A 16891-nucleotide genomic window follows, 5' to 3' on the forward strand; every position below is an offset into this window, starting at 1 on the left:
GTGTAGCCCAGGCTTGCCTCAAACCCACGATCCTCCTGCCTCCAACTCCCAAGTGCTAGAATTATACTATCATACCCAGGGTCACAGTTTCTGTCAACTTGACACATACCTAGACTTATCTGAGAAAAGGGAATCGCAACTGAGGAAGTGTCAACATCAAATTGGCCTTCGAGAATGTCTGTGAGGCATTATTTTCATTACTAGTTGACGTAAGGGAGGCCAGCCCACTGTGGGTGGTGCCACCTCTGGCCAGGCAGGCTTGGGCTAGAGAAGAAAGGCAGCAGAGCAAGCCAGGGGAAGCAAGCCAGTGAGCAGTCCTCCGTGGTTTGCGCCTTGGTTCCCTCAACGGTGAACTGTAAAGAGTGAGATGAAATCAGCCCTTTCCTCCCCAAGTTGCTTTTGGTCATGGGTTTATCATAGCAACAGATAACAAACTAGAACATCTGGATTTTAAGCATTTTTTAACCTTTATTTTTATTTTATGTGTTATGGGTGTTTAAATATCATGTTCATGCAGTGTCTGTGCAGATCAGAAGAGGGTGTTGGATCCCATAGGACTGAAGTTCTAGATGGCTGTGAGAGGCCATGTGGGTGCTGGGAATCTAATCTGGGACCTCTGGAAGTGTGGTGATATTTTATTTGTACTGAAATGTTATTTTAATTTTATGTTAATAAATAAAGTTGCCCTGGGGTCAGAGCTATTAGAGCCATAGTGAGAGCGTGGTGGTTAGAAGAGCTAGGTAGATTTCTGTGTGTTCAGGGATACAGCCAGTATTGGAGACATACGCCTTTAAGACCTGGAGGGCGGTACTTACAGGCAGTGATGAGGCAGTCATGTGATTGGGTTTACAACCAATGAGAAGGCAGAACAGAAAGATTATTTAAACAGGGACACAGGAAGTACCTCCCTCTCTCGGGGAAGCTAGGAGCACTGCAGGAGGTAAGATTTTATCTCTGAGCTCTGACCTCTCGGCTTTTCTCTTTTACCTTGGCTCTGTGTTTCTTATTTTAATAATACGATTGGTTACATCTACATCTGGCGCCCAACGTGACAAGAATCCATTAAAAACTGCTTGGGGCCGGCTCCCTAGCCGGAGCAGCCGGCTCCCTAGCCCCAGCCCAGGTCTGCTTGGGCTCAGGCCGGACTGTGAGCTGCTTGCTTAAAGCCAGTGCTACAAACAGCTCAGGCCTGCCCTGCTAAACAGGGCCCCTGGCTGTAAAGCCAAGCCTTGACTCAGCTCAGAGGGAACAAGTGGCTGGCTTTAAGCTTTAGCCAGCTACGCTTTCACTTTCACTTTCACTTTCGCTTTCGCTTTCGCTTTTGCTTTCTCTCTTGCTTTCTCTCTGTCTCTCTGTTTCTCTCTCTCTCTCTCTCTCTCTCTCTCTCTCTCTCTCTCTCTCTCTCTCTCTCTGGATTTACACCTAGGACTCTAGGTGGCTGTTTTGAAATTCGCTCGGATTTCTACTGTTCTACGCAGATTTGGTAAGTCATAAAGGAAACTATTTAAAAGACAAATTTTTTCCACATTTAAAAAAATGGGTTTCCTGTGTACATTGGAAGAAAATTGGGTTTTGTTTGAAATTTTAGGCAGTCTGACAATGGAACAACTATATGAAAAGATTAGTATTATGGGAATTATGCAGTTAATCACCATGCTTATTCTCATTTTACTATTTAAAAAGATAGTCGATTTAAGTGCCAGGATAACAGCTTTAGAAAAACCTGTTAATTTTAACAGTGAAGTTGGTTCAAGTTTGGATCATAAGGTTACAGAAAGAAAGCCTGTTTTCACACAATCATCCTTAATTTATCCTGTAACCGTACAGCAGATGCCTGATCAAATGGCTACACAAAATATCTGGGCTCCAATTGAACTGATGGATTTTAAAAGGTTTAAGGAGGCAATAGTATCTTATGGCATGCATTCCCCATATGTAAAGCAAATGTTAAACTCTTGGTCAACATATAATAGGATTATACCACAGGACTGGCGGGACCTTGCACAAGCTGTTCTGGAACCCAGCCAGAGAATTCAATTTCTGACTTGGTTTAAGGAGGAAGCTAGAAACGTAGAAACACAATGGAGGGATAAAGGAATACAAGTTTGTCAGGATCAGCTTATTGGAGAAGGCCAATATGCTTCAATACAAACACAATGTTTATATGATGTTCAAACCGTAATTTTATGTCGAATGGCAGCCTTGAATGCATGGGACAGAGTTGATGAACCAGGAAAAAAACATGAGTCATTCACAAAGGTTATGCAAGGCCCTAAAGAATCTTTCACAGATTTTTTAGAAAGACTGGCTTCAGCAGTAAACAGAATGGTCTCAGGATCAGAAGCTAGTAAGGCAATAATTGAAGCTTTGGCATTTGAGAATGCGAATGCAGCATGCAAAAGAATAATCAGGCCGTTAAGGGCAAGATCTGCACCTTTGGAAGATTGGATTAGAGAAACAATTAATGTTGAGGTTGATGAGCATGATACGTGGGTAGGAGAAGTAATTTCAAAAGGTTTGAGGAGTGTTAGATGTTTTGGGTGTGGAAAGCAAGGACATTTTAAAAGGGACTGTAAACAGGTCAATCCTAGAAGCAATGTTTCTTCAAGGAACAATGGCAACAGAATGCCCCTTCCTTCTGGAGTATGCAGAAGGTGTGGTAAGGGAAAACACTGGACCAACGAATGTAGATCAACAAAGGACAGACAGGGTAATCCTTTGCCTCAGTTTTCGGGAAACTCCCGGAGGGGCCTCATGCAGGCCCCCATAGCAAAACCAGTTCAAACCTTTCCTGCAGCTGTAGAGGAAATCCCTGCTCTGAGCGATTAAATAACCAAATGACTGTTGGAATAAATCAGGCTGGTCAGGATGATGAAAAAGAGAGAATAGAAAATTCAGGAGAAAACATAAAGAAAATTTTTTGGCAAACTTCTATTAATGAACAGAGACCAAAATTAACGATAAAAATAAATGGTGTTTTGTTGTCTGGTCTGGTAGACACAGGTGCGGACATTACCATAATTGCACCAGAATTTTGGCATCCAGCTTGGCCTCTTCAGGAGGTAAACGTTCAACTGTTAGGAATTGGGACATTATCTGGAGTGAAACAGAGTGCAAGATGGCTGGAATGTATAGGTCCAGAAGGACAGAGAGGAAAATTAAAACCATATGTCGCTAACATAGCTATGAACCTGTGGGGTCGAGACTTGTTGCAACAATGGAATACTCAGATTAAAATCCCTCCAATCTCAGAAACAAATCATAAACTAGCACATGTTTCTGAGAGAAATATTAGAAGGCATTATTTTGAGTGGTCACCAGCCATCCATATTATACAGGAACAGGGCACAACAACTGATAATCTTCCAAAAATACCAACAGCTCTACCTTTAAAATGGTTAACAGACAAGCCTGTATGGGTTCAGCAATGGCCTTTAACAACAGAGAAACTCCAGGCTTTAGAAGAGCTGGTAGAAGAACAGTTAAATGCTCAGCATATTGAACAGTCAACCAGCCCTTGGAATTCTCCTGTATTTGTTATTAAAAAGAAATCTGGTAAATGGAGAATGGTAACAGACCTTAGAGCAATTAACAAAGTAATTCAGCCGATGGGCTCTCTACAATCTGGAATTCCTTTGCCTACTCTGTTACCAAAAGGATGGCCTCTCATAGTTATTGATTTAAAAGACTGTTTCTTTTCAATACCCTTACAAGAAAAGGACAAAGAAAGATTTGCTTTCACAGTGCCTACTTATAATAATTCTCAACCGGTTAAAAGATTTCAATGGAGGGTCCTCCCACAGGGAATGTTAAATAGCCCAACTCTGTGCCAATATTTTGTACAACAGCCATTGGAAGTGATACGTAAAAAATTTCCTAAATCTATAATTTATCATTATATGGATGATATTTTACTAGCTGACTCAAATGCAGATACTTTAGAAAGAATGTTTGAAGAAGTAAAGAAAATTTTGCCTTGCTGGGGATTACAAATTGCTCCTGAAAAAATACAAAGAGGAGATTCTATTAATTATTTAGGATATAAAATAGAGCTACAAAAAATTAGACCCCAAAAGGTGCAAATTAGGAGAGATAGACTACAGACTCTTAATGACTTTCAAAGATTATTTGGAGATATTTCTCATCTACGAACTATTGTTGGGGTAAAAAATGATGAACTGACTAATTTGTTCAAAACCTTAGAAGGTGACAAGGACTTAAATAGTCCAAGAGAATTATCACCTGAAGCTGAGAAAGAATTGGCCTTGGTAGAAAAGAAAGTACATGAAGGGCACGTGGATCGTATTGATCCAAAGCTGGATTGCATTTTGGTTATTTTACCCTCTAGGCATTCCCCTACTGGAATATTAATGCAGAGGGAAGATATTATATTGGAATGGATATTTTTACCAAATAAACCAAATAAAAAATTAAAAACTTATGGGGAAAAAATCTCTGACTTGATTTGGAAAGGAAAATTGAGACTTCGTCAATTAGCAGGAATAGACCCAGCAGAAATTGTCGTACCTTTAACTAAGGAGGACATTGAAAAATTATGGACAGAAAGTGAACCTTGGCAAAGAGCTTGCAGTAATTTTTTGGGAGAAATTAACAGCAAATATCCCAAAAGCAACAGAATTGATTTTATAAAGAGAGCTGATTGGATCTTGCCTCGAATTGTACGGCAAAAACCCATATCTGGAGTTCGTACATTTTATACAGATGCCAACAAACAAGGAAAGGCAGGTTACAAATCAGAAAATTTAAGTAAAGTGGTACAAAGTCCTTATAATTCAGTGCAAAAATCAGAATTGTATGCTATTCTGTTGGTATTAATGGATTTTTCAGAACCTCTCAACATAGTAACTGACTCTCAGTATGCTGAAAGAGTGGTATTACATATTGAGACTGCAGAATTTATCCCTGATGCTTCAGAATTAACTTCACTATTTATTCAATTACAAGATACAATCAGGAAAAGGAGTCATCCTTTATATATAACTCACATCCGATCTCATACTGGTCTGCCAGGCCCTCTAGCACAAGGCAATGATGAGATTGATAAATTATTGATAGGAAATGTGCTGGAGGCCTCAGAATTTCATAAAAAACATCATGTCAATAGTAAAGGTTTAAAAAAGGATTTTCCCATAACCTGGCAACAAGCCAAAGAAATAGTAAAGAAATGTCCTACTTGTTCCTTCTATAATCAAACACCATTACCAGCAGGATGTAACCCAAAGGGTACTCAGAGGAATGAAATCTGGCAGATGGACGTGTTTCACTTTGCAGAATTTGGAAAACTGAAATATGTACACCACACTATCGATACTTATTCAGGATTTCAATGGGCAACTGCTTTGAGTTCTGAAAAAGCTGATTCTGTAATCACTCATTTGCTAGAAGTTATGGCCATTATGGGTATACCTGCACAAATCAAAACTGACAATGCTCCATCATATGTCTCTGTTAAAATGAAACAGTTTTTTGCTTATTACAATATAAAGCATATTACAGGTATACCACATAATCCTACAGGTCAAGCAGTTATAGAAAGGTCAAACAGAACTCTAAAGGATATGCTAAATAAACAGAAAGGAGTAACAAAAACCCCCAGAAATAGACTGCATAATGCTCTATTAACTTTGAATTTTCTGAATGCCAATGAGAAAGGAACAACAGCTGCAGAGAGACATTGGGTAATAGAAAAAACTACAGAATTAAATCAGCCTATATACTTTAAGGATGTGCTGACCTCAGAATGGAAGCCAGGGTATGTATTACGTTGGGGACGAGGTTTTGCTTTTGTTTCTATAGGAGAAGATAAGCTGTGGGTACCATCAAAATTAATAAAGGTTCGATTTGAACAAGAGAAACCTCTTAATTAGAGGAGGTGATAGTTCATCAACCAGCATGAACATCCAATTTAAACTAACTTGTACCTGTAACACATGTCTTTTCATTTAATCAGATAATAACTTGCCAAAAAGGAACATCCCCAAAATTAGTCTTGGGGGAAGGTTTTTGTTTTTGTCTTTTAGGAGAATGAAGGTTAAGGAATCTGAAGGACACAAGACAAATGAGACAACTGAAGAAAAGGGACAAATCATCTATCCCAGGAAACAGAGTATATGGGAGTATATGGCATATGGGTATATATTATCTAAAAAATTTTATGTCTTCTTAAATGTTTGTTTCTGCTTTTCTCTAAAGATTTAACACTATTGGTTTTCTAATAGTCCCAGTTCAATTAAAATTTAAAGCTGACTTTGGAGTTGGAGAATGGCTCTCTCCTTCTTTAAACTCAAGCATGTTGTTAAAATGAAAATACAAACTCCCTGTATCATGACAGAATAAAAGAGCCATTTTCTGCTATGGGACAGGACAAAAGCCAAATTAATTAAGGGACTATTCTATTACTAATCTCAACTCTTTGATTCTATTCTGATTCTTTAAACTTTTCTTAAAGTATAAATTTTATATCAAAATTTACAAGATTAATAGATACATATACATTTTAAACTTTGTTAAGATAGGAATGGTCATATAGAGTACTAACTAATTCTAGAAAAAAGGCTTCAATTAGCTGCATATATATGTCTTTGTGTTCGAGTCTCTTATCAGTTTTCTGCAGGAAATCACGGCCAGGCCTAACATCAACTGAAGTCTCCGGAAAGAAGATGGGCCCCCACAACAACAACAACAACAACAATTCCACGTGGACAATAATAATATCACTAAACTGACAAACATCATCTACAGATCAGCTTTGAACTACAAGGTGCTCAGAGCAATTTTGAGATGACTAGCTGAGATGATCCAGTCTCAAAGACTACTTGAATAAGGACTTGAGATAAACCCTGAACTTTGGCTTTATACACAGACTGGATAATAATGAAGGATATAGTTACCTTTCCTAGAATTTGACAATTAACCTAAATTTTTCTTTCAGGATAAAGATAACTTCACCCATACCCAGCAGGAAGCAATTTTAAGAATATGACACCCACATTGCCAAAGAAGTGGTGTGGGGCGGGTGGTTTTTTGGTTCTTTTAATGGGTTTTGGGTCTGGGATAATTTTCAATTGTTTAGGGGGGTTGGTTACAAGTTGTTGTCAAGGGTTAGGAAAAAGGCTAAGCAAAGGAGATTAGATTTAAGGTTCTTGTTTAAAAAAAAAAAAAAAAAAAAAAAAAAAGAGAAAGAAAAGAAAAAGACAATTACTAGTTTTAAATACTTTACATTATTACCAACTATTAGGATATAAAGAAATGAAAGTTAGTAGTTAGACATTACAATAGAAATTGTAGTCATATTAGATATGTTTTAAAAATTGAGCAGATATATTTTAGACAGGTCATCTTCAAACCCTTCAGAGATCTAACGAATATGGCATTTAAAATATTTTAATAACTTAGAAATTTTTCTTTTTTGAGACATGTCAGCTCCTGGCAGTACCAATCTACTTCAGAGAAAATATGGGCATTGAAGAAACTGCATATGGAGTTAATTTTCATTGTGGCAAAAGTTAGCCACTGGACAACAAAGTATCCTCAAATCAACAGGACAAAATGGACAGACAGAACACGAAACAAAGGACTACCGATTCCTGCCAAAACAAGTATGGTTATGGCTTTATCAGAAGGCATCTTCTGAGGCCAGGACAATATGGCACCATCCCTGAAGTGGCCTTCACAATCTGGAAAAGGTACAGTGCCCTTTTCTTTGAAGGCAGCTGAACAGGCAGTGGGCCGATGGCTTCTGTTGTGCAATGGAACAGTAACTGAAAGCTCACGCCTCTCAATAGTAGACTGGCATTTAATAGAGGGATGTGGAGAAGGGCATGCTTAGATGAAGCCATATATACACAGACAAGAAGAATGGACAGCTGAATTCAAAAACCATCAACAATTTCCAGAATTTAAAATCCTGAATCATGACATGACACTAGTGGAATTCAGGTGTTTCTGGTACATGGACTGCTCTCACCCAATGTGAGGTTGAACTGTTGATCTTGTGTACAACCTACTTCACAAATGAGTCTGTCAGATACGCTAAGCCTATAGGCTGAAGATGATGCCCCAACACTGCGGAGAAACCTCAGGTGACTGTCCAGGCAGCTGGCTGTTTCTGTCAACTCACAAAATTTTTGGAAGCTGCTTTTGTGCACTTCTGTTTTTATTTTTGTTAGCTAATATTATTTCCTTCTTGGGTCTCTGAGGGAGTTGAAGATTAGTTAGTTATAGTTGAAGATTAATTAGGATAGAAAGTGAATTAGATACATTTTGGACTTACTAAAATAGGATAGATAAGGGAATTATTTTCTCTGATTTGTCAAATACAAATGGACTAGACATCGTTTAGGTATTTGTTACTTGTATATATTGTATATAGTTATTGTACTTTTGTATATAGTTTTTCTTTTGTTAGTTATAACCTTTTGCCTTTTTTCTTTTTATTAAAATAGAAAAGGGGAAATGTGGTGATATTTTATTTGTACTGAAATGTTATTTTAATTTTATGTTAATAAATAAAGTTGCCCTGGGGTCAGAGCTATTAGAGCCATAGTGAGAGCGTGGTGGTTAGAAGAGCTAGGTAGATTTCTGTGTGTTCAGGGATACAGCCAGTATTGGAGACATACGCCTTTAAGACCTGGAGGGCGGTACTTACAGGCAGTGATGAGGCAGTCATGTGATTGGGTTTACAACCAATGAGAAGGCAGAACAGAAAGATTATTTAAACAGGGACACAGGAAGTACCTCCCTCTCTCGGGGAAGCTAGGAGCACTGCAGGAGGTAAGATTTTATCTCTGAGCTCTGACCTCTCGGCTTTTCTCTTTTACCTTGGCTCTGTGTTTCTTATTTTAATAATACGATTGGTTACATCTACATGGAAGAGCAGCCTGTACTCTTAGCCACTGAGTCATCTCTCCAGCCTGGTTTTACGTAATCTTTAAACTGAGGCTTAGGAAGACTAACTGCGCTTGGTCACAAAGCCAATAAATAAGCCGCAGGATTCAAATCTCAGTCTGTAGATCCCAATCCCACCCCCTTAGTGCCCCTCTTGTCTCTTAGAGTGAACTCACTGTACATATAGACTATCCATCGGTGACCTTACCAATTCCTTTACTGACCCGGAGCACCCATGTCATTCCCTCACATGTTTATACAGTCTTCCCAGGAAGAAAAAGAATGGCGACCAGGCACAAGTCCACACAGTACCCTTCCCTCACTTTCTCCTCATCTTAGAAAACACCTGCATGGGAAATGTAGCTCCACCGCTACATTTTATATACAGTTTCTTAGAATAAAGAACAAAAACAATTTATACAGCTTCCTAAAGTATGTATCGCCTCGCACAGAGAACCATCCAGTTAACAACAACAGTGATTACATCAAAATTAAAGGCATACCTGTGTACAAAGTTGGTCGTCCCATCAATAGGGTCAATGATCCACGTGGGGTTGTCTGTGAAGACCGTCTTTTCCCCAGCTGCCACAGATTCTTCCCCAATGAAACTGAAAGCAAGAAACACAGACTTCTAACATCTAAATTACAGTCAGAACTTTAAGCTTCCTTTCCTTAGCTACAGGGTCTACCATGACACAAGCCAAGGCTAGACTATTTTCTATTGCTGCTCTTTCTTTCTTTCCTTCCTTCTTTCTTTCTTCCTTTTTTTTTTCTTTCTTTCTTTTTTTTTTTTTTTTTTGATTTTCAAGACAGGGTTTCTCTGTGTAGCCCTGGCTGTCCTGGAACTTGCTTTGTAAAACAAAGCCCTGGCTAGCCTTGAACTCACAGAGATCCACCTGCCTCTGCCTCCTGAGTGCTGGGATTGAAGGGGTGCACCACCATCACCTGGCCCATTTTCTTTCTAAAAATAAAATGCATGCACGCATGCACGCACGCGTGATAAAGACGACAAAGCTCTACTTCCCCAGATCAAAGGCATGTGAAACAGTACAGACCCCTACTTCTACATGCAATGCTGGCACAGATGCAGGACCTGAGAGGGTCCTCCTTAAAACGAGAAAGTAAGGAAATACAGTGATTTCAAAAGTAAGAGCACAGGGAGGGTGTGCCTGCAGCGCCTAAAATCCCAGCACTCTAGAGGTACAAGTGAAATCATGAATTCCCGGATAGCCTGGGCAAGAGTGAAACTTTGTCTTAAAATCAAACAAATTGAAATAAATAATAAAAGGCCACGAATTCTCTAGTACCTATCAAGATGTAGAGCCCATATAGCACTTTCTTTTGAGTGTGACATTGACTTCTAATCCACAGAACACAGCAGGAGTGCCAGTTGTATGGCCTTATTCCTGGCCTGGTGGTTTCCATCTTGTTTACACTGCTTCTCCCTCCCCATCCCGGGAGAATCCAGCTTCAATATAGCTCTGAGAGGATCCACAAAAGTGCCACACGGGGGAAGCTGCCAGCAGACAACCTGCAGGGAGCTGCAGCTGCCAGCAACCACAGATGTGAAGGGATGCTCCAGACCTACTGGAGCCTTGGTGGCTGCACCTCTGGACCACTGACTGAAACTTCCAGAGATGGCAGCCAGCAACTCCCATCTTCCCAACGCTGGCGAAACTGTGACGTATGATGTCTGTCATTTAGAATTATTTTCATAGGAGTAATAGATAACAGAGAACAGTCAGTAAGTTAATGTGACCATAAACTACCTGCCATGACTGTGTACAACAACTATAAGTTGATTTCATAAATGGTGTCTGAGTTCATTAGTTTCTTCTCTGTTTTCTTTTTTGAATTTTTCATTGTTTGACATTGAACTGTCCTAATAAATATTTGTCCTCTTTCTCTTACGTCTGTTTTATTAGAAGGAAGTATGTTCAGTCACAATTTTAAATATTTTTCCTTCTCAGTGGCTAAGAGGCTGATAATGGCTGATGCCACAGGAGGAAGAAGGAACAGAACTACAGCCTACAGCTTTCAGAGGATGGCTTTTAACTTCTTAAAGGTCTGGGGATCAGACTCAGGGCCTTGCACATGCAGAGTGCTCTACCGCTGACCTGTTTACAGCCTGGCGTTTCCTGAGACAGGGTCTCACTGGGTAGCCCTGGCCGGCTACACATCCCCATGCCTCTTAACTCCATCTCCCGAGTGTCAGAATTAGGGGCATCTGCCACGTTGCCTGGCTGACAACAGTGTTTCTGCTAAATTCCTGTGTCTGTGTAGAGTCCTGACTTTAGGATTTTCTCTCAAACGTCCCAACGCTACCATTTCTCTCACACCTGAGGAACTCAGCAATGCAGAAGTTTAACTGAGCTTTTCTACTGCGCCTGCAGCAAAAAACTGCTTCCACCATCTAAGGAATCCAAAGACCCCCTCTTCCCCCATCCCTAGAACCACAGTACAGGCAACCGACCTAACTCAGCACCAGGGGCTCCTTCTCAGGATTTGGAATCTTAACTAATGAGGTACAAATACATAAAAGACTGGTCAGAAACAGTCAATGCCATCAGTCAAGACCAAGACCACACACATTATCCAAAGCAATGGCCCAGATATCACCACAGGTGTGTCTTCCTCCTCCGCATCATCTTGGCCTGAGCTGTCCAATAACTCAAATAGGCTCCTTTTCAAGCTTAAGTCAGCTTATAAATCTGTACCTAGAAGCAATACTGGCCTCACGCATAGATCGCAAACTGGCTTACTTTTATCACTTTAAATTGGTGCAAGAAATACCTGTGAGATGGGTACTTTTCCTTTATAGAAGAGAGAAGCATCTGTTCAACTTTCTGGTCGGTAACTGTTACCAAGTCAGCTGGAGAACTTTTAATCATAACATTCATCTCATTTTTTAGAGCTTCACAGATCATCTAAAAAGGTATTTTTGGTAAGCAAGTAAAAAATATGTAAGTAATTTTAAACCAAACAAAAAGGTACCTTACAAAAATAATGTCAAGCATTCAATCAGTCTTACATAACGTTCTTAATTTTTCTTTCAAAAATGTCTATGAAATAAGTCATTTTAGAGTTATGACCTTCTAGGTAAAATATTACATAATTTCATATCCTATTTTAGATTCAGGACTGTCATCACAAAAGCTTAACAATACACACTGGAAAATCCAGCTGGGGATGTCATGTAGTGCCAGTGCCTGCCTAACACGCACACAGTCCCAGGTTCCATCCCTGGTGCCACATACACACGATTCCACTGTAGTTAAAAGTGTTTAGTAAGAGAGAAAATGTAGTCTAATCAGAATATGCTTTACCGCACAAGGCTGTACTGCAGTCTCTACACACATCACACTCCGGCAGGGAAACTGTAGTTCACACATACCTCTCCAGCTCGTCTTGCGAGGGTGACCGCAAAGTCCATGCACTCCTGCCAGGGGTCGGACATCTTCTAAATGTATCCAACACAAGGAAGCACAAAACAGTTACAAACTCTGCAAGCATTCACTGACACAAGCGTCTCAATCAGAAACTCACTTTGATTGTGATTCAGCCCTTCCCTGGTTTACAGTTCAACATTTTTGCCCAAGATTAAGTCCCAGTAAACATCATTTTGAAACATCACATATTTCACCTCTATAGTAGAAATGTTTGTTACTACTGTTGTTTTGAGTCAGTGTCTCATAGTCCAGGCTGGTCTCAAACTCAATAAACAGCCAAGGATGACCTTGAACTCCTGATCCCTTGCCTCTACTTCCCAAGTGCTAGGATTACAGGCATGTGCCACTATACCCAACTTAATAGAAAAATTATTAAAGCAATAATATGTTCTATGAAGCTGTCTCTCAAAGTGTCCATATAATATCACATTTTGGGAAGTGGCCATACCATAATCATATTGTGGGGACAGCAGGGATCCAATTGAAGCTTACATAGGTCAAGATGAGATCAAGAAGTAGTCTAAAGGTCAAGTATATGACTGGGTGTGGAACAAGAAAAGAACCCCAGGAAAGCTGAAATAAAAGCAGGTTTAAAGACAAAGGAGCAAAAGATGTCTGTGTTAACTGAACTCCGGGAAGCTAAATGCTTTGCACATGGAATGAATAAATATATGATTGTAAAGGTGAAGAATTTAAGGTATACAGATTAGAAATAATTTGCCCAATGTTATACAGGCAGATTTTACAGAATATATACTCAATTCTGATTTGAAAGTTCCTTGCTTTCCATTACAGCATTCTGAGGGGGAAAAAAACTTTAGGTCTAAAAATATAATTAAAAAAGCAAAGGTGCCATTTACCTCCTAGGCTTCAGGGAGGGGGAAGTATAACCGTGTGACCTGCCAGCTTTCTGCTGGCCACTAGAGACCCACCACAGGCTCAGCTGACCACAGCTAACAGGAGTTCTTAGCACAGAGAGGCATGGCAGCGGTCATGCTCAGAAAAGATGGCCTTCTTTATAAAGCCACACTAACTCTGTCTGCTTCACAACGGAGAGCAAGTGACGCTGGGCTTCCTCTTCAAGGGCATCTGAACTCTGCCTCACTGCACAGGAAGGGCAGCACAGGGACACGGAGCAGACGGACAAGTGTCCACTGGCTGCTGCTTCCTTTTCCTTGAGACAAGGTGGGCTTCAAACGCTTGACCGTCCTGGCTCATTTTCAGAATGCTGGCTGGGATTACTGCCATATGCCATCGTGACTAAATGCATTTTCCTTGTGATACAAGCATTCAAGTAACTGTAAAAGACTACTCTGATCTACAGAACAAACTGCTTAGTGATCTTCAAGAATGGATCCCACACTATCCATCTTGTTCTTATTCCACTCTTCTCGTCTCCTCACAACTCAACTGTCTTGGGCTGGGCCTGCTTCCTCACCAGAAGCTGCTCCTGCCTCTCACATGTTACCTTGTGACAACACTAACCACTAACAGAACACCTACTGATTCCCCAAGACAGTTTCAAAAGCTATCCATCATATCTTCAAGGAATTATCCAGCCGAATAGATATCAACCAAGAGACATTTGCAGAAAAAAAATGCTGTTGCTTTACAGCATTTAGTCATTTGTATGCAGGCCACATCTTTTCAACCAGTCTGAATATATTTCTTGAGGAAAGGGGGCTGATAAATGAAATTTTCTGAGGTGCCCTGAAATTTACAGGGTCCACGAGAGAGTATAAGGAAAGTCAATTAGGTAACAGTTGTTGGGGTTTGTTCTTTTTTTGTGGGGTAGGGGTGGGGGCAATAATGGAGAACTAAAAAACCTGTGCGTTGAAATCCAAAAATACCGTTAGCTATAAATCTCAGACGTACTTTTTACCTTTGTTGTTGGTAGTTTACAAAATGTGCCCCAAGTCTTGGTCCTTTTCCTAGCTAGTATATGCAAAAGGCTCAATAAACCCTTTTATTTCAAAGACCTCTTTGCCACAAGACTTGCTTTCACGGGGGTTATATTCTAGCAGCCTTCACTTTGGGAACAAAAGTCATACAGACTGTAAACTGTCTCGATCCTGTCACTTATCCCCGCTCCTGACGCAAGACATCACCGGACCTGGGCCTGCCCATCCCTAACCCTGTGATTTCGGGACCCAGGGAACTTGCCATACAGATCCCTGAGGGTTTCTGCAAAGTCGGGCATATTCTGCGACACAGACCCTCGGAGATCAATGAGGATGGCCTGGCGAAGCTGCTCGGCTGTTTCCGGAGTACTCCGGAAAGCAGAGCCGGGAGGAGGGCCCGGCCACCGCCCCGGCCCAGCATCGGGGCAGCTCGCCTGCAGCTCGTCAGAGCCTGCGCCTCGGCCACCGAATACCGCAGCGCGGGGATGCATGGACAGCACGGACTTACCTCGTGTGAGCGCGCACCGCGAAGCGCAACCGCCGGGGTCGAGGTCTCGGCTCTTCCGGAGGTAACGGGGTTGCTCCGACAGGAAGTCCCGCCCCTTGAGGCCTACGGGCGGGGACCGGACGTCTGGAAACCCCGCCTTCACGTCTGGGCTCAGCCCCGAGTTGCCAACCTGGATGGTGGGAGGGCTGGTCTGGTTGAAGTTGGTGTATTCTGGCATTCTCCTGCATACCCTTTCTTCTCTAAGAACCCCCGCTTTATTGCTTTATTTTGCAAATCTCCACTTCCGTCTTTATTTGTTCATGGTTTCCCATTTCCCTTTCTCCCATCTGGTCCTTGAGGTCCATCCTGCTCTTTGGTCACAGATGAATGCCACTCTGCAGCTCTTAGTTGCTAAACTTGTATTAGGTAAGCCTAAAGGAGATTTTAAATTTTTGATAATTGGCTCTCAGCACCAACTCTCTTTGCAGTGATTCACTTAGATACCGGTTGCTGTTTGTTGAGGGCTTGGCATGCTGCAGGCAGGCGGCTCCCCACCTGCCCCAACCCTCAGTTCTAAGGATAAAGCCTGGGGCTTTGTAAATAGTATACAAGCACCCTATCATGGAGCTACCTTCCCAGCCATGGATGTTTAACAATGTCCCATTATGTAGCCCAGGTTGGCTTCTCAAATCTGATCCTCACATCTTCACTTCTGGAGTTCTCCGGTTACAAGCATGTGCCACCACACCAGGCAGCAATTGTGTTCGTACACACTCATACATAAGTGTTGCAACAATTTCATGAAGATTCTCTTCATTATACAGATAATGAAACGGAGGCTTGGAGAAGTTAAGGGATTTGTCCCCAACTCACACAGCATGAGCACAGCTCCACCAAAGTCTGCATACAGAAAATACACATGGGTCAACCAGGTTGCTCCATAATGGGCAACAGAAGCTAGTGTATAGTTTTTTAAAATGTTTCCTCTCATGAAATGGTAGGTCAGGTATGATGGCAGGCATGTTACTCTTAAGTGGAAAACTCTACACATATGACCTACCTACCTACAAGAGGACCACAATGTTCTTGCATAATTGCTTGTGGATTCATTGCTTCTCTTGATTTAATCAAAGGACAAGAAATTGTTAAGGATGTGCAACATGTCTCTGAGATGAGTGGCAGGAATGGCGAATCCAACTTGTAAACCTCACGAAGAGCCAAAACTTGTCTTTGCTTTTCTGAAGAATGCTATCTTAAGAAACTGCCTTGGATACCTCTATCAAATATTCTCGGCTTTTTTTTTTTTTTTTTTTTTTTGGATTTTTCAAAAAAGGCCTTCAAGAACTAGGTTTCTGGGCTATCCATTGTCAACCATTTTAAAATAAAAAATCTTATCAAATGTATGCTGACAGACATGGATATGTGAACAAATGGAATTCTCTAGGCCTTTGAAGAAGTAGCATCTTTAAACCTCTCATGAGTGAGAGTTGTCCCACTGTCTTGGCAAAGCTGCTAAAATCATTGTAACCATTTTGAAGTAAGATAAATGAGGGACTGAATACAGGATTTCTTTACATTAAAGCTATTGGGGCTTCCTCCATCAGATGAGCAGGAACTCCAGTTCTGTTTTCTTATAGCAGCCTCTGCTGCTTCTTCAGAACTGTTGTCAGGTAACTCAGGTTTTTCAGCACAAACAGTCCATTCTGTTGCCAAGTGATTTCGGAAAGTGAAGTGTACAACAGTGTCTGATGTTCTGATTCCATGATGGCCGTGCTATGAGCTTGTGCCACAAAGTCCAAAACCCTGATATTGAGTGTGTGAAAACTGGTTCTGGTGGTTGTAGAGACCTCCATACATGACAAGAGAAAAACTCAGAGATGATAGAGAAATTTTAAACACACACAGAGAGAGAGAGAGAGAGAGAGAGAGAGAGAGAGAGAGAGAGAGAGAGAGACAGACACACAGACAGACACACAGACACACACACAGAGAGAACATGAAGCCTGTTGATCCCTTGAGTTTTACAGATTTAAAAACTGACATGCTTTCAGTGTCATAAGGTTGATCATAAAGCACAGCTAGAAAGGCAGGCTTCCTGACTTGCAGTTGGCCCATTATTTTCACTAAGAGGTGCCTAGTAAAGTTTG

At 41.0% G+C, this 16891-nt stretch overlaps 1 protein-coding gene across 2 annotated transcripts in view; it reads right to left on the reverse strand.

Annotated features, from left to right (window-relative positions):
* Impa1 (inositol monophosphatase 1) overlaps positions 1-16412 on the reverse strand; it is a 29949-nt gene extending 13537 nt beyond the window's left edge. Inside the window, exons 1-4 of one of the 2 annotated variants that reach the window (XM_015996571.3) lie at positions 14520-14762; positions 12302-12367; positions 11701-11834; positions 9411-9515 (exon numbers count right to left, since the gene is read on the reverse strand). In XM_015996571.3, coding sequence (XP_015852057.3) covers positions 9411-9515; positions 11701-11834; positions 12302-12367; positions 14520-14678 — 464 coding nt within the window. In that variant the 5' untranslated portion in view covers positions 14679-14762. The other variant, XM_006977874.4, reaches the window with a different exon arrangement.
* Positions 16413-16891: the final 479 nt, after the last annotated feature.

The sequence above is a fragment of the Peromyscus maniculatus genome, chromosome 2 (genome assembly GCF_049852395.1).
Source record: "Peromyscus maniculatus bairdii isolate BWxNUB_F1_BW_parent chromosome 2, HU_Pman_BW_mat_3.1, whole genome shotgun sequence".
Lineage (NCBI taxonomy): Eukaryota > Metazoa > Chordata > Mammalia > Rodentia > Cricetidae > Peromyscus > Peromyscus maniculatus.